This window comes from Lutjanus erythropterus, chromosome 3 (genome assembly GCF_056507025.1).
Source record: "Lutjanus erythropterus isolate fLutEry1 chromosome 3, fLutEry1.hap2, whole genome shotgun sequence".
Taxonomy (NCBI): Eukaryota; Metazoa; Chordata; class Actinopteri; order Lutjaniformes; family Lutjanidae; genus Lutjanus; species Lutjanus erythropterus.
Window position 1 is genome coordinate 10,380,842 of NC_139319.1, and position 25,064 is coordinate 10,405,905.

At 37.6% G+C, this 25,064-nt stretch overlaps 1 protein-coding gene across 2 annotated transcripts in view; it reads left to right on the forward strand.

The window, feature by feature from the left end:
* radil (Ras association and DIL domains) overlaps nt 1-25,064 on the forward strand; it is a 51,041-nt gene that overhangs the window by 12,768 nt on the left and 13,209 nt on the right. For both annotated transcript variants that reach the window (XM_084714957.1, XM_084714958.1), the window contains exons 7-18: nt 1,392-2,082; nt 4,166-4,296; nt 5,880-5,917; nt 7,001-7,152; nt 7,342-7,454; nt 7,708-7,824; nt 10,111-10,234; nt 12,912-13,084; nt 13,553-13,703; nt 15,570-15,796; nt 16,334-16,658; nt 18,468-18,607. In XM_084714957.1, coding sequence (XP_084571083.1) covers nt 1,392-2,082; nt 4,166-4,296; nt 5,880-5,917; nt 7,001-7,152; nt 7,342-7,454; nt 7,708-7,824; nt 10,111-10,234; nt 12,912-13,084; nt 13,553-13,703; nt 15,570-15,796; nt 16,334-16,658; nt 18,468-18,607 — 2,382 coding nt within the window. The remainder of the gene's footprint in view (nt 1-1,391; nt 2,083-4,165; nt 4,297-5,879; nt 5,918-7,000; nt 7,153-7,341; nt 7,455-7,707; nt 7,825-10,110; nt 10,235-12,911; nt 13,085-13,552; nt 13,704-15,569; nt 15,797-16,333; nt 16,659-18,467; nt 18,608-25,064) is intronic.

Here is a 25,064-nt window from a genome sequence, read left to right on the forward strand (position 1 = left end):
AAAAATGAGATATTTAATATTTAAACTTTATTGTCTTTTGTAAATATACACTCATTCTGAATTCGATGCCTTCAACATGTTCCAAAAAACAAGTTGGAAAAGGGGCAACAAAAGACTGGTAAAGTTGTAGGATGCTCAAAACACCTGTTTGGAACATTCAAAAGGTAAACTGGCAGCAGGTTACAGAATCATGATTGGGTATGAAAGGAACATCCTTGAAAAAGGCTCAGGTGTTCACAAGCATGGATGAGGTGAGGTTCATCACTTTGTTAAAAACTGCGTGGGCAAATAGTCCAACAGTTTTAGAATAATTTTTCTCACAGTGTAAAGACATTAATGGGTTTCATCATCTAGAATCCACAATTACATCTCTGCACATAAGGGGCAAGGCCAAAATCCAGCATGGGGGTGTTTTAGTGCTCCATGCATCATGGGCACTGACCCACCACTCATACATGTGAAGGCACTGAAAAGTATATACAGGTTTTGGAGTAACATATGCTGCTGTCCAGACATTGTCTTTTTCAGGGACGTCCCTGCTTATTACAGAAAGACAAAGCCAAGACACATTCTGCACATTTTACAGCAGTGTCACTTTGTAGTAAAAGAGTTCAGCTTGACTTGGCTTCCTGCAGTCCAGACCTGTCTCCCATTGGAAAAATGTGGTGCATTATGATGCACAAAATCAGACAACAGAGGATTCCGGACTGTTGAACACCTGAAATCGTATATCACACCAGAAAAGGAAAGAATTTCACTTTCAGAACTTCAACAATAAGTTTCCTCAGTTCCCAACACTTGCTATTAAAAAAGGTGGTGTATCACAGTGGTAAACATGCTGCTTTTTTTTTTTCTTTACATATTGCAGGAATTAAATTCAATATGAGTGTAGATTTACAAAAACAATAATGTTTATCAGTTTGAAGATCAAATATATTATCTTTATTCAATTGAATATAGGTTGGAAAGGATTTGTAAATCATTGCATTATGTTTTCACATTTCACAAAGCTGAAGATTACCTGTACCTCAGAGCCTGACGGGGCAAGGCCTCTCTTCCTCTGGGCAGCTGCCTGGGTCTCACTCACTACTATATGTCCGTGGTATCCGCAGCTGTTCACAGCTGTCCATACCAGTCCCTGGCTGTCCATGTATACATCCATTTGGGAATGTATTCAGGTCTTTAGTCTCACCGTGTGTCTGGGTGCAGACATCTTCATGACCATGAGACCTGACGTATTGCATTGATTTTACCCTGGAGGAAAAATCTCAGTTGACTAAGGGTTCTCCAGCTGATGATTCAAACATTTCACTCTCAGGGGGCAGCCATAGTTATCTTAGACTCTTCCAGTATGTCTAATTATGTGGTGTTTGTTGTGCCGTGTGTTGCAGGACTGTTTGGTGTACCTGCTGAACAGAGAGCAGCACACAGTCGGTCAAGAGACTCCATCAGCTCGCCCAAACATCTGCCTTTTCTCTCCTGACATCCTGCCTCTCCACTGCCGCCTGCGGCGAGTCCCCGCACCCCGTCGTCATGCCAACAACAACAACAAGGGCGAAGAGCTGGCAGAGAGTCAGCGGTTCTGCGTTGCCGTCGAGCCGGTGCTTCATGCCACAGTCCTGGTGAACTTTTCCCGCTGCGAGCGCTCCACCACTCTGCGACACGGTGACCTCCTCTCCTTCGGAGCGCATTACATCTTCCTGTACAAGGACCCCACGGGCGCTAAGCCTCTGCCTGCTCAGACCTTGGCACGCCTTCGCTCCCTGGGCCAGCTTTATGATGCAGGGGTGGAGGAGGGAGAGGGCGGGGCTCAGACTTGTAAGATGTGTGGTTCTGTACTGAAGGACAGAGCAGGGCAGGTGTCGAGTGCTCCAGCAGTTAGACGCAGCTTCAAACCTCACCTGGTGAAACCCCGCGGCGGGGGGACGGCAGTGGGAGGACCCCTTAGTTTGTCTGGAGGGGAAGGTGGAGGAGGAGGAGGAGGAAGAGGAGGAGGTCAGAAAAGAAGGCTACAATTGGAGTTTGACCAGGCGCATGAAGACCAGCTGTTGAACAGGATTGTGTCTCTCATTGAACCTGGAGGTCTGTGCTCTGATTTAATATATAATAGACCATATAAGACATCATTTTTACGCTTATATAAAGCAATGTTTTTATCTTAGTGGATGTATTATGCTGCATTTTATGGATTATTTCACCAAAATTACTCACCTCCAATGGTTATCAAGTAGGGCTTTGCAGAATAGTTCAAAGCTTCAGTGACGCTCAAATTTTAAATCAACATGTGAATGCTGTGCTGCTTTTTTGCATGTCTGTTTGTTTAAACCTGGTATTTCTGCACAGTTGCAGAAAAAGATTAAGCTACACTATTATTAGTAGTATTATACTGTTTGTAGAATTTGATTTCAGGGGTGTCTGCATAGAATTGTTTCTGACTTGTGTGATCCAAACATTTCCAGTAACTCTAGTCCAAAAGTCAAAATTTACTTAAGAAAAACATGGTGGTCCAGCAGCAATCTAACAGCACTATAAAGTTCATTTATGGTGATGAAACTGACATTTTAAATTTGTTAAAGAAAGTTGAGTTAACAAAAAAAGATTAACTCATTAGTCTGATGAATCTCTTCATCAAAATTATTATTTTGTTGATTTTTCTTTAGGCTGCTGATGCCATAAAATATGACATATAGCCCTAGTGTCCAGCTTTGCTGATAGTTTTCATTCATTGGTTCAGGTTTTAAGAAATCTCTGAGATTTCTGCTGTCACTCAGATATAGTGGAAATGAATAGAATTTAATTTGTGCTGCTCAAAGCATTTGAGAATTGTAGAGTTTTAGTTTTGGTAATATTTTAAATTTAGCAGGGAGAATGAAATACAGAACAAGCGGGCTAGGATGAGGTTGTCAATAAATGCAGACACTAGACAAATACAGTTAATGACAAGAGGATTTGGTTTTATTGAAACAAGAAGGAATCAGAGAAATCATAAGAGCCTTGTTACACTGTTACAGAGAAATAACCCCATTTCAAGTATTTTTTGCTCTTGTTCTTCTGTAGCTGAGAGGTGTGTGTGTATATATAGCAATGTCCATGAAAAGCAACATCTTTTCCTAGAATCAGTGCCCCTGCTACTCTGGATAATCCACAGACCTCACTGTCAGCTGTTGTCATAGGAACTGCACTCAGTTGCATAAAGCCACTTAAGCTAAGGCTGCCCTTAGATTTTTATCTAAGGATGCCTTAGGAAAAAAAATGAGTTGTATAAAATCACCATAAGAATTTCCTTTGAATGTTTAAGGGAAAATCCTTTAATCTCTAAGTGTTGACCCTTAGCTTCTTAGTATTACCTTGTTCCCATGTGTTGCTAGAAGGCCCCGAGTGACCATGTTTCTCAGAAAATTTTAAGGCACAGATCTCTCAGGAGTGAAATAATTTGTGAAACACAAGATAATGGCTGAATTTATGGTGATTGAGGAGGAGGAACCATGACACCATGATTTTTCAGGACAGAGAAAACCCACTGGGCACTGTGAGTGATGTGCAACTTGTTAGCAAGTTTAGATTTGCAAACATAAACATAATTCTGTCTCATATATTTATCTTAGCTATCGTTTCATTGAAACTCTCCAGTTTTTGTTGCCTGCTGTTGATATTTGGCTCGCCTTTCTCGCTGTCACAGTTAGATTTTCATATTTCCTCATGACTTCATCTACAGTTTGTCTCTCACCAGATTTCTCACATTGATTTGCTGGTTAAATTTACTTTGCATCATGTGCTTGTTCTTTCAGTATTCTTTGAGGAGAACAACGCTATCATTTTTTTCTTTTTCTGTTTTCTTTGTTGTCTATTTTGGAGAAGCTAGCTAACGCTGTCAATAATGCTAACTAGATGCTCTCATGTTGAAGTAAAGTGTAACTATGACATCTGAAGTGCACACGTGCTGTGTTATGACAACAGCTATCATGAAAGCCCTAGTACACTTAGGCAAGGAGGTTGTCCTAAGTGAACCCCTTATCTTAGGAAAATATTTTGTTTTAAAGGACAAACTTAAATTTGAAACCTAAGGTACTTTATGTAACTGGACACTGTGTCCTAGGCTGAAAGTAGGTCAGGGTTTTGTTTTTTTTTTAGTTGGGTGAACTGACCCTTTAAACTCCCCTCACAGGAGACGATCATAAGCTGACGACTGCCTACCTGCTGTGTCTGTGCATACAACACTCTGCCTCAAGCTTCCCACCTGGAAGTTTTGGAAAACTGCTGCTCAAGATCGTCCGACGAATCCAAACCATTGCGTGGGTCAGTGTCTACCTGTCTGTGTGTTTGTCTGTCTGCGTGTCTGTGTGTCTGTCTGTGTGTCTGTTTCTGTGGTACTTTGGTCTCTGCTTAAGATGACCCCATGTGGAGACAAACTGGTCAGCCATGTCGGGTCAGGTGAATAGTTAAACAGATATCACATGTTTTGTACTGTAATACACACACAATGCACAAACACACTCTCACATACACAATTTCTGTTACATCATAGACACAGTTTGGGGATGGAGGCAAAAGTCAATCATTTGTACAGTTAAAATTATTAATCAATGAACAGAATGTCGATTGGCAAAAATTATATCAAGCAGAAGTGCTAATTAGTTGCTGGCTTCAGATGCTCAAATGTGAGGATTTGCTTTTTTATGTTGTGTTTGTTGTGTAAATTGAATTTCTTGGACAAAACAAGACATGACAGAAGATGATACGTTATGTCTCATAAGTTGTTTTTGGTGTTTTTATGATTTTTCTTAACATTTCATCAGACTAACCAATTAATCTTCCGCTCAACAAACAACAGATTAATTAAATAATGAAATTTCAGCCTTAAGTGTTTTGTATGCAGTCTTTCGTGTTTCCCTTTAATAAAGTTAAGGCTTCAAAGATGAGGACCTCCAGACTGGGCTAAGTAACTAAAATTTATCATATCACAACAGCACTTTTCAGGATACTCAAGTTTGGGAAATATTTTGTTAAAAATTAAGAAATTTTTTTTTTTTTTTCCTAAAAGATGGCAAACTGTTCAATGCAGCAAAATGACGAATTTTGCTGAAATAAAAAGTACTGAAAAGTTAGAAAACTTTTCTTATTATTTAGATTAAGAAATGTCTAATCAAATTGAGAATCTAACCAAACGTATTTCCACTTGGTATGGCTCAACTCAACTTTTGGTACTTCTACTTCCACTGCAGTAGTAATCCCTCAAAGTGAGCAAAACTGATCATCATAGCGACACTGTTCTAGCAGTTGATAAACGATACACACAAGAAGAAGAAGAAGACGCTGCAGCATTTATTCACTGACAAACTGACCCACACTGTACATTTACTGCCAAATCGACAAGTTCACTGCTCACCTTTTCCTCTGCTAACTGCAGTCTAACTGCTCTCTAAATTACCATTAAAAAATTTAGATGGAATTTGTTGCAATTGCATCTCTTCTCATTTCCCCTGAAGGTTTATGTTTTATTTTTTAAAAAGTCTGTAACTATTTTTATGTCAGCAGAGGTTTCTGATGAGGTGGTCAGCCTCTGCTAAAGAACAGTGTGGGAAACCCTGCATTCTACCTTGTTTTATTCAAAGGATTTATATGTTTTATCCAAAAAAATCGGGGGTTAGAGTCATCGTATAATTAGAGTAAGCTTATATTCAGTTCAGTGGGTCACAAAGTAATTATCAACATGCGTCACTGTGGGTGTGTGAGGTTGTGTAAATATGATAGTGGCATTTCTTTCTGCAGGTTAGTGATAGCGTCATGAAGTGTGGCTCTCCTATGCACATCCTAAAAGTTTAATGAGCACTTAATTGTTGTGTGTGTGTGTGTGTGTTGTGTGTGTGTGCTTCTTACAGGAGAAGACAAAGGAGCTGGCCCAGAAGCAAGCTCAGCAGTGAGTATCACTTTCCGACAGAAAGAGAGCATGTGTGCTCATGTACCGTTTTTGAGTTTGCATGTCACTGTGTCCAGTGTGTCAGTATATCCACCTAAATATGTTTAAAGGGATAACTTGGATATATTACCTACAGTAGATGTGACACACCCCCGGTTGGGAGAAGCAGAGAGGAGTACCAGCTCTGAAGTTATGCCATGCACTGCTGAGGACAGGGTCGGTAACAAAAAGTATCTTACAGGGTTCGTATTGGTTCTGTTAGTCCTTGAAACTACTTGAATTTTAATGCAGTGTTTTCAAGGTTTGAAAAGTGCTTGGATTTTGGAGAAAGTGATTGAAACTGCTCAAAATTGTCATTGCATTACTTTGGAAAAGGTGTAGGAACACTGATTTTAGCCACCTAAAAAAAGCCCAACTAAAAAATCAATTTCAGTTTAAGCATACAAAGCAATTTAGAATATTTTCACCACCAGGCAGCCTTTCCCGATGGGAAACTACTGTTACACAAGCCAAATATTTCTCTCTTCAAACCAGACTCGTTATTTACCTCACAGAACACAGGAGTTTGCTGGACTGCCACTGCCTTGACCTGTTTTTGTGTCTGTTGGGTTATTGGTTGACAGTTCAGATTCACTGAAGTCACGCAAGAACACAAGCAAACTAACAGAACGAGGCAGTGTTGACCAGCAACTTCTGCGTTCTTTGAGGTAAAATTACTGATTTCAGATATGGAGACTGGTAGGTTTGAAGAGAGCGATGTATGGCTCATATAAAAGCAGTTTCCTATCAGGAAAGGCCAAGTAAAGTGTTCAAAATATATAAACATAGCATAAACTAAACTGATAATGATTCTTTTAGGTTGTGTGGTTACAATTTTTTTTTGCTGCTGACCCTGTCCACAGTAGTTCATTGCTTAGCTTTCATGCCGGTACTCCTCTCTGCGTCTTCAAACTGGTTGCATGTCGACCAGCATTTACTGTAGATGATACACTGAGTATAGATGAATACATCATACAAACCCATTTCAAACAACACAAACTGCCCCTTTAACCCTCCACTACTTGTGCGTGTGCGTCCATGTAGCCAGGACCCGGCCTCCCTGTCCCTGCTCAGTATCTCAGACTTGATCCCAGACCTGCAGACCATCTTCTTCTGGATGTCCAACTCCATCGAGATCCTCTACTTTATACAGCAAAGAGCGCCAGCGTACACACACAGCATAGAGACACTGCAAGGTACACACACACACACACACACACACACACACACACACACAGAGTCTGAATGATGAGTGTGGAAACAACTTGGCTGAAGAGTCATTACTCACTGTGACATACAGTAGATAGTGATACAGCTATATCATCCCTCCCTCTCAGTGTATATGTCTTAACTACGCCTCTATCTCTGCTGTCATCTGTGTCTAGGGTCAAAGGAGTCATTGCTATCGGCAACCATATCAGCCAATGAGGAGGCAATGACCATCTTGGAAGAAGTGATCATGTACACTTTCCAACAATGTGTCTACTATATCACCAAGGTAATCTGTCACCGCGGCAACAGTGACATCCTCTTAATGAGCGAGACATTCATTTTTTTTTTTTAATCTTGCTTTCGAAACAGGGCCGTGTGAATAATAACATCGCCTCATTCACACAGTTGTCACTAACATGCACACACTAAATGACTAGATGACATAGGAATATGAATAAGCTGGAAATTAATCAGCAGTTTCAGATCACTTCCATCATCCTCACATGTGTGTTTGTGTGTGTTTGTATGTGTTCCTCCAGGCTCTTTATGTAGTGTTACCAGGTTTGTTAGACTGTAATCCATTCCCGGTCGACAGCTCTGAGCCCTGCTGGAAAGGAGGTGTCGGGTTTCCTGAACCTGTACGAAGGGTCCTGCAGGTAAGCACGTGTTTTATATCATATTGTAGTACAGTTATGGTTGTGAAAGGTATCCACCACACATGTTCTAAAACAAAAAAAAATATTTTGTTTTGAATTATCAGTTGTGGTTAATGTGTTTTTTTCCAAAAAACGTTCAGTCAGCTGTTTAAAAACTACTAGTACTACTCACTACTACTAGATGCAGATTTCATTGTACAACCCTGTGGTGTATAATGATAATAAATGTCCTTGAATGCTTGAAATTATTTTCTACTTAACTGTAAAGTTTCCACATCGCACTTGTGTGAGCTGCATACTAGACCATGACTGGCTTTCAAACTTGTTGTGACGTCACAAAATCCTCCTCATACACGTCTTACTGTAAACTCATACTGAAAGTTACTCTGTGGAAAACAAAAGTTCTAATTACAGTGAGTGTTCTTACCAAACACATTCCTGTTATTCCTGAGGTCCAGAAAATGTGATAAATGCATTTGTTTCCTCATAAGACATATGCAAAGCCAATTTTTTGTAGTATTTTAAATCTTGTATTGTTTGCATCCATGTTAACTGTGACCATGACTCCAAAAAAGTTGGGGCAATGTGTAAAATATAAATAAAACAGAATGCAATCTTTTATTGTAACTTCTTCACAATAAAACAAGTACACACACACTAGACATACAACAAAACTCAACATGGCAGCAGGGCTCATAAACTGAACTCACGCCTCATCTACTAATACCAAAAACAGCTTCCACAGTTTTTGAGACTAGCTTTGTGAATTTCATTTGTCAAAATGAATCTGTTCCATCCTAGTGATAGAAACCACTTCATTGAGCCACCCTTTGAAACATGAGGATGATGGAGACTTCCAGTTTAGTAATATTAATGTTTTAGCTGCAACCATGCCTGTTTGTGAGAGCCTGCTTTTGATGAGAGGGAAGGGCTGCTGTCCTGTCAGGAGTCAAATATTGCCAAGTTGCAGTCTGGCTGAATGTTAATTTTATGTTGTTTAGAAAACGCTGTAGTGATATCTTTTGTACAACCATGTGTTTGACAAAGCGGTGAACCTCATCAGATTCATTGATTTTGGTAAATAGATGCTCATTCTGAATTTAATGCATGCAAGACATTTCAAACAATTTGTGACTGGGGCAACAAAAGTTTGGAAACACCCAAAAAACACCCGTTTGGAATATTCCACAGGAAAACAGGTTATTGAATATATAGTCTTTGTACTGTTTTCAGTTGAGTTTATGTCAAAAAGGATTAGCAAATCATCACATTCTGTTTTACTCGGCATTCCAACTTTTTTGGAATCGGGGTTCTAGCTTGCGGTCTTCATAACTGCCTTTGCCAACGCATTTCTGTATATCTTGGCACATTACCGCCACCTGTTGATCATTGGAATAGTGTTGAAAGCATTAGCATATTTTATCATACCTGTGCACAGGACAAACAACTGGGAGACTCTCAAAAACACTAAAACATAACACCTCTAGAGGTCAAAAACGCTGCACAGTGAAGGTCAAACATCTAAATGAACTAATAATACATAAAACACATTTTTGAGGAGAGAGAGATGTAATGTAATGGAAAACCATGTTTTGATTTAATCTGCAGCATTATACTAAGACTTTCAAATATTTTCTCTTCAGAATAGATGCACAGAAATGGCAAAAGTACAAAAAAATGATATGAAGAATATAACATGACAGACTGTTTCTAAACTGAGTTATAAGTCACTGAAATTAATCAGCTAATTATCAGCGGCATGTCTATAAACTATTATACTGTCAAATTCACTGATGCACCTGAAAGGGAGATTTTCTCCTGTAAATGAGACACACTGATCTTCAGGTCAGAGTGGACTGTTGACACCTATTTTAATTTTGTGTCATGCAGCAAGAAATGTTGCCTCACAAGCTGACAAAGGTCTGCAAAGGTCAAGCCAGTGAAACTTTTGTGTTATTTTCCACATATTGTCTACTATTGTATTTTTATTTATTTATTTATTTTCTTAATATTAGTTGTGGCCTTTGTGAAATTTGCTTTACCCTTACCCAAAGATACTATATCAGACTAAATTTTGGGGAACTGTGATGCACTTTGTCACTGAAAATTTTGCTCTGTGTAAACAATAGGTAGCCTCAATGAAAAGGTGAAAACTGCTGATACAGAATGATATGATAATGCAGTTTTTGTGCATATTTGATAGACATAAGCATAAGTTTTTCATAACAATATTTAACAATATTTCTATGCTCATCTGTGTGTTTGTGTGTGTTTGTGTGTGTGCAGGTGTTTCAGAATGCCCAGGAGCTTTTGCAGGGCTACCAGGTCCACCCAGAGATCCAGGCTCAGATGTTTGCTTACCTCTTCTTCTTCTCCAACGTGTCACTTTTTAACCAGCTTATGGACAAAGGTAGGGCCAGAATCATGTACACTCACACTCTGTCTTCCATTAGTCCTCCCTCAGGATTTGTACAGTTGTTACTGTGCGTGAGAGAGACAGCGAGAGTGTCCTTGTGTCCTTGTCAGCATTTTGACAGTGACTAACCCAGATTTGTCCTCAATGCCCTTCTCCTATCTGCATTCTGTTTCTCCCCCCCTTACGCCTCCTCCTCCTCCTCCTTCTTGCCTTCCTTCCTTCCATCTGGCCATCAGGGGGTGAGACAAAGAAGAGTAGAGGTGGGATTGGATGGAGGCGAGAGAGAAGAGGTTGAGGAGGGGTGGAGGAAGGAGGGGAAAAGGGCAGAGTGAAGGGTAAAAGGCTGGAAGGGCACTCAGTTGTTGTGATGACCTTGCTAATAGACTATTACCTCGTCTAAATACAGAAAATAGTCATTTACCGCCGGCTACATCCATACGTATCCATCCAACCTCTCCACCTCCTCCCTTTGTATCTTTAGCCACACGTACACACACTCACACACATGCCATATGTCTTCATTAGCCGGTGGAGACAGCAGAGATCACATGTCTGGCAAAGGCAGAAGGAGAAATACCTTTATATTCATGCGGAGGCTCCCCCTATCCCCCACCTCCTCTCTCTCTCCGTGCGTCTGTCTGGCTTTCTCTTTCTCTGCCTTGCTCCGCTTTTTGTCGCTCATTTATATTTCTCCACTGATGGTGTCCATGGTAACAGTGAAGTGAGTTTATAGCAGGTAACGCTGACGTTTGCACTGAGCGCTCTGCAACTCACTCACACAAACACTCACACTGTTTGCCTGACATTACGGCAACTCAGGAAGAAAACCTGATTGGGGGGAATTCAAGATTAAGAGCTGTAATATGGTGCAGATGTTCTGCTCCGTTACGGATTCGTATGATTGTGTGTTTTGACATCTTTGACTCTGCAGACAGATGATAAAGGATCACTCTTTGTTGTTTCTTTGAGAGTGTATGTTGGCTTTTCTGCATTTAAAATGTGAGCATGTGTGTAAATGAGGTGCTGTGAAGCATTATGACACCTTTCTTAAGAGGTTAAGTGATGTCTTGTCTGTTTGCGATGCCTTACACATAGATTACTGTATGCCTAGACATAAGCCTATTATAGAGGGGAGTGTGTGCATATCCAAAACATATGGCAGAATTTTTAAAGGGTTGTGTGTGTGTGTGTGTGTTGTCTGCACAGTTTATTGTCTGTCTGAAGCGTCCTGTCATGCCTAACTTATAGGATAGAGCTGTAATGATAAGTCGATTAATTGATGGCAAATATTTTCTTTTTTTTTTCTTTTCTTGGTCATCTATGATAGTAAATGAAGAGTCTGGGTTTTTGATTGTTGACAAAAGGAGCAATTTGAAGATGTCACAAATTGTGAGGAGTATTTTTCACAATTTTGACAGAGAAGGTCCTGTCAGGGTTAATTTGAGGCAGTTTTAAGCAAAAATACCAAATCTTCCTTTGTTCTAGCTTCTGAAATGAGAGGATTTGCTGCTTTGTCTTATGTGTTATTAAATCTGAATATCTTAAGTTTTTCAACTATTATTCAAACAAAGTAAGCAATTTGATGATGAACTGTGGGCTCTAAAAACAGTACAGGCACTGTTCACTGTTTTCTGACATTTTATGGAGCAAAATATTGATAAATTTAAGGAGAAAATAATGAGAAGATTAATCAGTAATGAAAATAGTTGCAGCCCTGCATGAAGTAGATGACAGTTTTTGTGTGTGTATGGACGTTGGACGAGGTTTGGGTGTATAATTGAAATGTGTCTCATTGTACATTACAGTTTGTATTTTCTGTGTTTGGAAATTGTGTTTTTATTAATTATATGTTTTGCTGTTTGAGCCTACTTACTGAATGCAGATGGAAAGAAGCTTTTCTGGTACATCTGTTCTCTGTGTGTAAGATTTTTTTTTGTACTTACTCTCTGATTATATATGAAAAAATAACTTTGAAAATATTTTTAAAAATGTATTTATCAAAAAAAAAAAAAAAAAAGGTGTTGCTTTGTCATCTGTACAGAAATTCATCATTAGGAGTGAAAAATCTGAAATAATACCCAGCATTAGTCCAGTTGTTTGTCATTGTTTGTACCTAACCCCAGCAGAGGCCTGCGCTCACACTGGGGGGTATTTCAGAAAGCTTAAACAGGAATTATAGCTGCGGTGAGGTAATGGAACGACAGATTGACAAACTATGGGATGCCAGCTTGACAAATGCAAGAATTAAAGTTATCGCCTGCTTAACTTGCCACAAAACTTCCTTTCAGTTCTTTGATGTGATAGAGAGAAAGAAAGGATTAGACAGAGTGAGGAATGCATGCAGGCTGTGTGCTGGTTTGTTGTGCAGTAAAACACAAACCCAGTCAGCTGAGCCCCTCTGCAGCAGTCCATTTGTATTCTGCAAGGAGCTGCAGGCTGTTGCTATTGTTTCACTGACTTCAATATCAACTTATTTAAAAATAAAATGACCGTATAGTCATTCAACACACACACACACATGCATAGAAACACACACAGTCTCTATTTTAGTCTGCCTTTCTCTCAGGCATGAACGTATCCAAGAATAGAAATCTACTGCAGTGTCTCTGATGAAATATCCAAACACTCACTTTGGTGTGTGTGTATGCGTGCGTGTGTGTGTGTCATGCAGGTCCATCTAGGGGTTGGTTCCAGCGCTCCAAGGTGTTGCAGATTCAGGCCTGTTTGCGGATGGTCATGGAGTGGGCGAGCAAGTCCGGTCTGGGACATCTGGCTGACAAATTCTTCACCAAACTCAACAGTATTGTGTCCATTCTGGCCACACCACCACAACAGCTCACACAGGTACAACACAAACACACACACACAATGTTGTGTAGTATTGCTAGCTAACACTATTTGGGGGGAAATGCTTGAAAATAAACAGAAAAGCTTACTGTGACTTTGTTTGTGCTCTACACACTGAAGGTGTGGTGACAGGCATCTAATGTACCTCATACAGCCTCACATTAAATAATCTAAAAAAACAACAACTAAAAAGCCAAACAATAGAGACCATCAATTACAAAGCGTCACTGTTGACATGCTTGATCTTGCAGTCTTTCAAATAGATGTGTAAGATAATAGGACAGCTTCAGTTGGTTGTTTGATTGACTGTTATACATACATCTGACAGTCTCTAATCTTGATTGATACTCTCTCAGCTTGTGACTGCACACACATCGTCTCACCTCCCATGATCGATTATTAAAAAACCTCCCAGGATATAGGATTAATGTCTCCTCTTCTTCTTTTCTCCTTTTCTGTTTACAGTTGAGTTGGCGAGCTTTGTCCAGTGAACACCCGGCTCTGAAACCTGTTCAGCTGCACAGGATTCTCACCCAGTACCAGCTCACAGCAGAGTTAGGCCCCGTTCCAACATGGCAGCCCAGCAGCGAGGACGAGGCATATATATACAGAACAGGTACATATATAAATTTGTGAGCGTGAGAAACTAAGAGTTAATTTCATGGCCTGCAGAACTGACCAAATTATGGCCTCATGTTGACTTCAGAATGACAGTTTAGCCTTTAGTACATTCATATTTAAAGTTCCCTCCATTCAGAAACATGTTTTGTTAAGTTTGATCTTCACTGTACAGAATGATGTATGTTTGACATTTTCAAATACTCTTGATTTTTGCATGAGGTAGAAGGAGCAGATGTAATTTCAACATGTTTAACAAAGCAAGTAACAAATTAAGCAGAGTATGTCTTAAAACGAGTGGAGGGCGATCTTTAATTTAAAGGTCAGCTGTCGTTCTTCTTCCTCGAGGATGTCGGTGAAGATTGAACACAGACAATTACAAATGAATGAGAATGTGGACATTCACAGCAGTCGGTGTCAGTCCGCATTAGGTTACATTCTGAGGGGAGTTTGCGGTTTGTAATAAACAGATCAAATACAGGATCAATATGTTTACATGCACAGTATCCTGTTTTATAGTCATCACTCAGGATATGACATTTACAATAAATAGGACATAAAGAAACCTGGTGGTTCATATCATTGTGAACTGCACCTGAATCCTCTTTCACAGATTCTGATCCTCTGTCATGCCCTTATTTCTGTATTGACAGAGTTCTTGAACAGTTGAGGATGAACCTACTTTGGTTTTTCTGGCTGTCTGAACTTAGTTGTATTTACAACTCCGTTGGACTTAGTGCGTCCATCTGTCCTCCACATAACCTGTGTCAGACATTCACTTTCATTTTAGCATATATGGTAGATCTGTCATATCAAATTACTTTTGTGTCAAAGAGCCGGACAGTTGTTTTTTATGCCGGACTTGTATTAATTTCAAATTAAAACGAATAAGTTCAGTGTGCTTTAATATCATAATGCCAATCACGATACATGATCAGACACAAACATGTTTAGCTGCTGTTAGATACCTAATGTTCCAGGAATGCAGTGACGTAAAATTGATCGGTTTTTGAAAATAGAAAGTGATGTAGGAGACAACACTGCAACAGTAAAAGCTCCAAAGTGTGTGGTGAGGAAATATGACCCTGAATACACTAAATCTGGTTTCATAATGGCAGGCAGCGGTGCTGAGTCAAAGGCACAATGTAATGAAATCCTGTCAAATGAGGCACTAAAAACATCAAAGCTCCAGAGACATTTAATACGAAGCCAAAATACTATTTCCCAAAGAAAACGGACAGGTCTCACCCTGCAGACCATTACATTATCAAAATAAAATGACAAATATCGCTACATAAACAACCTAATATCCACATCTCTCATAATGTTTAAAAGTAGATGTGTTTTTCTTCCAACCAGAAATGTGGGGTCTTTGGTGCATGCATCTCTACACGAGCCAGGCAGACTTTGGGTCAGTTGGTTTGTTTACGACTCACAGAGGCGACCATAAACAGACAAAACACTGTGGATTGCAAACTGCAGTAAAAACCACGCGACGCGATTGTGCTGTATACATGTCCAAACTGAATATGCTGTTTTCATGACCCTTATCAAATTGGGAATATTCTCATATTTGGAACAAAGGTGGAAAATTAGTGTGTGTAGTCACTGTGATACTCCAAAACCTGATCATAACAAGGATATAGTGTACATGTAAACACACACACTGCCAGAGAAGAAAACTGTCCTATCTAAAGCAACATGCATGGAGTTTTGGGTGTGGAAGTTTCAAAACAACAAGTGACAGGCTGATGGGGGAGCTGTGCAGCAATCCTTGATCAGGCCTTTAATGGTGTACATGTGCGCAGATGAGTTAACTTCTGTGTGTGTGTGTGTGTGTGTGTGTGTGTGTGTGTGTGTTCAGTGGACCTCCTGGAGAGCTTCGAGAACCACCCTCCCATTGTGCTGCCCAGCGCCGGCTTCAGAGTGGACCTGGACAGCGAGTGCATAGAAGACAGCATCTACAGACAGCTGCTCTACATCCGACACTACCTGTGGGGGCTCCGCACCAAGACGCAAACACACACCAACGCTCCCGCCGTGCACACGCACTCCAATGGAACCAACACAGCCGACTGGCCCGACGTCCAGGTCAGAGAAACGCACACACGGAACACATTCTGTCAAATGCACACACCTAGCAGTAATCCCGGCCATGTGCCTCAGCAGCTGTGGTTGTTGAGGAGTTCCTCATAATCCCATAAATGAAAGACAAAAACCCTCTACTCCAGCCAAGCCGCACACACAGACACATACTCACTCACAGAAACCTAGACATGGTTAAATCATGGTTAATCTGATTAGTCTTTAGGCTGTCTAATTAGTGGGAACGGCTGACTAGACCATAATCCCCAGTGTTACTGCACCCTCATATGTACACATCCACGCGCACACAGGAACACATATACATTCACAAATATGTTAAGTCTGTCTAGAGGATAATTATGCATCTCTTTTATCACCTTTAATTGGACTGTTATCTCAGAACAAAGCTGTTTGAGTACAGAACAAGAACGTTTTTCACAGGTTAAAGATAACAGGAACATTTTCATCATTGCATCCTCAGTTCACCACTCATTCTGTCTTCTAAAGTGTTTCTTTTCTGTCTGCTGTCTGATCCCAACACAGAGGGAGTTGCTGCCACCAGCCCACAGCAGCCCCCGCTCAGGCGGCCCGGGGGACGATGTGACGGCAGAGACAGGAGAAGAGAGAGGACGGGACAGACCCTCAGGCCAGTCCCACACTCACAGCCTCAGAAGGAACGGCACCATCCACCACCCTCGGACAGCAAATCCAGACCCGTCCTGCCTCTTGACCCCACCCAACACCCCGCTGTACCCGGAAGGAGGAGGAGGGACGATCATAGGCCCCAACACCCAGACTAACGGCTGCAGCAGCAGAACTGTGGCAGAATGTAAAAAGGCCAACGGACTCATCACTAATGGACTGGAGGGTAGGCTGAAAAACACGCAGGAGGTGGACAAAATAACAGGAACATATGAGCAGTATAATGGAACACCACCATAGATTAAAGACTACAGTCTATGCTTCAAACTTATTACCATGCAATCAGCATGTCTGATAGTCCTCACATAAGTGGCATTTTTTGTAGTGCTATGGTAGTAAATCACATACTGCACAATGTTTTTGTAGTTTTGTCCACCGCAAATGTGCTGTTTAAATTTTTATGGGACAGTTCACCCCAAAATCAAAAATACACTTGGCCTGTAGTGCTACTTATCCAGCTACACTGTTTTAGTGTGAATTTGTCTGTAGTGTCTGTCTAATATAATAGAACTAGATGGCACTCATCTTGTGCTCCTCAAAGCGCCAAAAATACATCTGGAAAAACTCAAAAGCAATGTCTCTTTCTGGAAATCATGACCTGGTTACTCAAGATAATGCATAGACCTTGTCGTGAGCAGTTTCATGTAGGAACTGTTTTCTTAAAGGATGTAAAAAATATGTATTTCTAATTTTGGGGTGATGTGTCCCTTGCTAATATTGTGCAGTTTATTATGCACAATATTAGTGATTCACTGATCCAACTTCTTCTCTCCTAATACTGATATGGATCCTGAGATAGAGTGTCGATTAATACCAGTGATATTCTCTGTCAGGATAAGCAGAAGGCAGCACATAGAAACATTTGTCTGCAGCTTGTAGCGCACTCTCTGTCAGCGCTGTCCATGGTTCTGAAACAACAGCGTCTCAGAGATAATAAGTATATAGTATGGAGTATACTCTTAAAAAACTGTTGCAAGTTATGAAGTACATGCATGCTATCATGAAGATAAAGTTTCTGGTATCACAGTCACATTGCCGCTGGAATCGACCAATGTGAAAAATGTTTACACTCTACCAGAAGATGCTTTATGAAAGACAACAGGATGTTTTGCTAATAACAACTGCACAAAATTAGCGCCATTCTAAAGTCGCTTAAAGCTGCGTTCATCAATATTATTTATATTAATGGATTGAACAATTACAAGTAATGTTTAAGGGGTATCAATGAATCCACTAAGAATTATCACCAACTCTGCACCAACAAAACTTTTTGCATCTTTTAGCTCATCTGTTGGTTTTAACAGTTATAAAGTTTTGGCATTAAGTTCTGATAAACCCCCTATATGCCACCTGCCAACCTGGTGAAGAATGTAGAATGTGTGCTAAAGTCCTGGATAAATTTTCTCAGGAGTTGGATGTCTCAGCTCCCGTGCTACTATTGGAGTTACATTCATCACATCAAATCCAAATAGATAATTGTGCTCTCTACCCACTGACTGTGTAAAAGGCAGTTGTTTGCCAACATGCTGATCTTAAAAACTTTAAAAGCTGATAACACAATGTTAGTTTCGTGTTCCCCTGATTGTTTTTCAGTTCTTCTGTACCCCGTGTGGCCTAGAATCGATGAAAGCGTCTTTCAGGCTGTACTTGTTGTGTGTGTAGTCCCGTAGTTGAAAAGCTGTAGCTCGTCCGTCTCTCTGTGCCTCACACGACAGCACGATCTCTCCTCTGTGTCGTCTTCACAGTGTATTGAGTCAGTGTGACATCTGCAGGCTCTTGTCAGAAGCACATGTTTGTGTGTCAGATTAGCTCCGTAGCTGCATCGTTGCATGTCTCTTGGTATCTGTGTGTGTCTTCTACACAGCAAGATCTCTGATGTTTGTCCAACCCCATAGCGAGACCCTGTGTGTGTGTGTGTGTGTGTGTGTTTGTGTGTGTGTTTTTTTGTGTATTCGTGTGTCCGTGTCCTCTGCAGGGTGTGTTAGTGGGTGTGAGTTTCCTTTCCCTGTATCCTCCCCTGGCGCCCCTCCCCTTCCTGATGACTTGTGTGTGGTGTTTGTAGTGGAACTGGACAAAGGACCCTATGGACTGGGCATGGGACTCATAGACGGCCTGGTGAGTAGACAGACGGCTGAAAACAGATTTTACTTTTTATCTTTCTTTTCGGTCAGCCTTTTGTCTCAGTGAATCAGTTGTTTTACTACGTTTGCTAGTAAGGGGAAAAAAGCACCACATGAACACGTTAAAGGGACAGTTTGGATTTTTTTGAAGAGGGATTATATAAGGCAGGAGTTCCCAAACTTTTTCATGTAAAAAAATAGATGCACATTAGACCACAGATCCCAAAAAACATATTTTAGCCACAAAAAAAAAAAAACAGTTTAGGTGTACGCTGTATTTAGGAAATTTTCACAGCTTTACCTCGACATCAGACTGCGACTTCCGACTACAAACAGTCATTATATTTAAGCTAAATATCCTTCTCTCCACCAGACTCCTGCGGAAGAATTAGTAATTAAACTTGCAGAACACTGATTTTGTCTATTTCTCCCTCAATCTGTTAGTTTGTTTCTGTTATTGTGTGACTTTGGTGAATCCAAACTAACATTAAAAAAAATCACACAGTAACACAAAGAAACTAACCAACTAAAACAGCCAACCAAAATCTACTTTAGGTAATACACTGACTATGGATAAGAAGCTCATACAACTCCACTTCAGAAGATCCAAACTATACCTTTAAAGCTACACTGAGACCAGATTATAGTCTCTGTATTTACAAAATTATATTTTACCCTAATATGTGACAATGTTTTGGGAATTTCTAATTAAATATGTAGTAATGTGGATGTGATGATCAAATGTTAGGGTATTTATTTAATAATTTTTGCAATTATATCTTCATTCAATTTTCTATGAATGTTCTCATGTAGATGCACAGGAGAGTCCTTGAATGCAACACATTAATTACAATGAAGGCGATCTCATGTATTTCACATGTGAAGATATTTTATATAATTACAACTGTGTTATATAAGGAACAGTTCACCCCAAAACCTCCCTGGCCTGTAGTACTGTTTATCCATCTATGTTGTTTTGGTGTGAGTTTTGGAGATATCCGCTGTAGAAAGGTCTGTATTATCTCAAATATAATGGGACTAAATGGCACTCGGCTTGTGATGCTCATAGAGCCAAAAATACTTTTGAAAAACTCTAAACCAGTGTCTCTTTCCAAAAATCATGACCTGGTTACTCAAGATGATCCACAGACCTTGTTGTGGGCAGTTTGATTTAGAAACTATTTTGTTTCTGGTAGGAAAGAAAGTAGTAAAGCTTAGAGCACACCAAAAAAACACAAAGTACATATTTTACCTCTTACTTCCAGTGCACAAAAAAAAAAGAAAAAAATACTTTTGAAAAACTAACAGCAATGTCACTAGAATTGCCAGAATTGTGAGCAGTTTCATGTATGAACTTTTTTTTTTTTTAATCAAACTACAACCCAACAACTGTGAGAGACATTGCTGTTGATTTTTTCCAATCTGTTTTTGGGTGCAGAAGGTAGACATCTACAGCCGAAAACTCTGCAGCTCACACCAAATCAATCTAGATGAATTAGCACCACAGGTATGAGGAAAAATATGCATTTTTCATTTTGGGGTGAACTGTCCCTTTAAGCAAAAACACTAGCCAGTTTATTTTTGCTTCTTTGTAGCACCCAATAATGTAATAATTTACTGAAAATGTAATAATGCCTGAAAATGTAATAAAATTTGCACTTAACTCAATCGAAAATGTAATAAAACCCAATAATGTAATAACTTGACCAATAATGTAATAAAATATTCTGACTGATATTGTAATAACATTTTTACCGATAATGTAATACCTTATTACATTATTGGCGATTTATTACATTTTCAGGTGGGTCTTTTTTTAAAAAAAATGATCATGTAAAACTTGACAGATAATGTAATATAGAGTTCTTCTGTGTTTTGAGAATCCAAGACTGTTATATAGCCTACACTGGATTTGAAACAGCAGAATGACCTTGCAGACCTATACCATACAGCTATATGCACATGCAGATACTCAGGGACATCCTGGTCCTGCTGAGTGTGTGATGGACTTACCTCCTTTGGTGACCAGAATTCCAGCTCAGATATATCTGAGTGAATATAATAGCCTATAACATATAACCAATCCTCAAAGGACATACATGCATACATGCATACATGCATGCATACATACATACGTACATACATACCAAAAATACATACATACATACATACATACATACATACCAAAAATACATACATACATACATACATACATACATACATACCAAAAATACATACATACATACATACCAAAAATACATACATACATACATACATACCAAAAATACATACATACATACATACATACCAAAAATACATACATACATACATACATACATACATACATACATACCAAAAATACATACATACATACATACATACATACCAAAAATACATACATACATACATACATACATACATACCAAAAATACATACATACATACATACATACATACATACCAAAAATACATACATACATACATACATACATACCAAAAATACATACATACATACATACATACATACATTACATACATACATACATACATACATACATACATTACATACATACATACATACATACATACATACATACCAAAAATACATACATACATACATACATACATACCAAAAATACATACATACATACATACATACATACATACCAAAAATACATACATACATACATACATACATACCAAAAATACATACATACATACATACATACCAAAAATACATACATACATACATACATACCAAAAATACATACATACATACATACATACATACATACATACATTACATACATAAAATACATTACATACATAAAATACATTACATACATGCATACATACATACATAAAATACATTACATACATACATACATACATACATACCAAAAATACATACATACATACATACCAAAAATACATACATACATACATACATACCAAAAATACATACATACATACATACATACATACCAAAAATACATACATACATACATACATACATACATACCAAAAATACATACATACATACATACATACATACATACATACATACATACCAAAAATACATACATACATACATACCAAAAATACATACATACATACATACATACATACATACATACATACCAAAAATACATACATACATACATACATACATACATACCAAAAATACATACATACATACATACATACATACATACATACATACCAAAAATACATACATACATACATACATACATACATACATACCAAAAATACATACATACATACATACATACCAAAAATACATACATACATACATACATACCAAAAATACATACATACATACATACATACATACATACCAAAAATACATACATACATACATACATACATACATTACATACATAAAATACATTACATACATACATACATACATACATACATACATACATAAAATACATTACATACATACATACATACATACCAAAAATACATACATGCCAAAAATACATACATACATACATACCAAAAATACATACATACCAAAAATACATACATACATACCAAAAATACATACATACATACATACATACCAAAAATACATACATACATACATACATACCAAAAATACATACATACATACATACCAAAAATACATACATACCAAAAATACATACATACATACATTACAAAAAAATACATACATACATACATACATACATACATACATACATACATACATACCAAAAATACATACATACATACATACCAAAAATACATACATACATACATACATTAATACCAAAAATACATACATAAAATACATTACATACATACATACATACATACATACATACATACATACATACATACCAAAAATACATTACATACATACATACATACATACATACATACCAAAAATACATACATACATACATACATACCAAAAATACATACATACATACATACATACATACATACATACCAAAAATACATACATACATACATACATACATACCAAAAATACATACATACCAAAAATACATACATACATACATACATACATACATACATACATACATACATACCAAAAATACATACATACATACATACATACATACATACCAAAAATACATACATACCAAAAATACATACATACATACATACATACATACCAAAAATACATACATACATACATACATACATACATACATACCAAAAATACATACATACATACCAAAAATACATACATACATACATACATACATACATACATACATACCAAAAATACATACTTACATACCAAAAATACATACATACATACATACATACATACATACATACATACCAAAAATACATACATACATACCAAAAATACATACATACATACATACAGTACATACATACATACATACCAAAAATACATACATACATACATACATACATACATACATACATACATACATACCAAAAATACATACATACATACATACATACCAAAAATACATACATACATACATACATACCAAAAATACATACATACATACATACCAAAAATACATACATACATACATACCAAAAATACATACATACATTACATACATAAAATACATTACATACATACATACATACATACATACATACATACATACATACATAAAATACATTACATACATACATACATACATACATACATACATACCAAAAATACATACATACATACATACCAAAAATACATACATACATACATACATACCAAAAATACATACATACATACATACATACCAAAAATACATACATACCAAAAATACATACATACATACATTACCCAAAAATACATACATACATACATTACAAAAAAATACATACATACATACATACCAAAAATACATACATACATACATACCAAAAATACATACATACATACATACATACATACCAAAAATACATACATACCAAAAATACATACATACATACATACATACATACCAAAAATACATACATACATACATACATACATACATACCAAAAATACATACATACATACATACCAAAAATACATACATACATACCAAAAATACATACATACATACATACCAAAAATACATACATACATACATACCAAAAATACATACATACATACATACATACATACATACATACATACATACATACATACATACATAAAATACATTACATACATACATACATACATACATACATACATACCAAAAATACATTACATACATACATACATACATACATACCAAAAATACATACATACATACATACATACATACATACCAAAAATACATACATACCAAAAATACATACATACATACATACATACATACCAAAAATACATACATACCAAAAATACATACATACATACATACCAAAAATACATACATACATACCAAAAATACATACATACATACATACATACATACATTACATACATACATACATACATACATACATACATACCAAAAATACATACATACATACATACATACATACATACATACCAAAAATACATACATACATACATACATACATACATACCAAAAATACATACATACATACATACATACATACATACCAAAAATACATACATACCAAAAATACATATAAACCCCCAAGAAATAACCAAGTCAGTTGTGATTATGTTTTGTCATTTTTATGCCGAACATTTTCATTAAACCTGTACTTACTGTACTGTACCTGTACTGTACTTACTTACTAAATCTCACGGTATGTCAGCTGACCACTATCACTTGACATAGGCTAGAGGAAGATGGTAAATGGTCCGTATTGTCACACACTGATGGCGGAAGAGCTGCCATGCAAGACATTAACCACGACCCATCAGGAGCGGTTAAGGGTTCGCTGTCTTGCTCAGGGACACCTCAACATGACCTCTGTAGGCCAGGATCGAACCAGCAACGGTTACAAGATGGCCACTCTACCCACTGAGCCATACCGCCCCGTCATTCAAAGTGATATAATAACCATTTATGAGAGCATATATTTATGTCAAATTTTAAATAATGTGTTGGTGTTATGAATACCTATGCATACCCTCGTCAAATGAAGTGTTACTTAAATTTGTTTTGTTGGTTTGTGGTTGTTTTCACGAGGTCGTGATTCGTTGGAAAACTGTGGAGAGCGAAGTATGTTTAGGGAAGCAATAGTTATTCTCTTGTTTCAAAGTCAGTGTATTTAACAGTCTTAGATTCTCAAAACACAAAATACAATTACCTCCTTTGGTGACCAGAATTCCAGCTCAGATATATCTGAGTGAATATAATAGCCTATAACATATAACCAATCCTCAAAGGACATACATGCATACATGCATACATGCATGCATACATACATACATACATACATACATACCAAAAATACATACATACATACATACATACATACATACATACATACCAAAAATACATA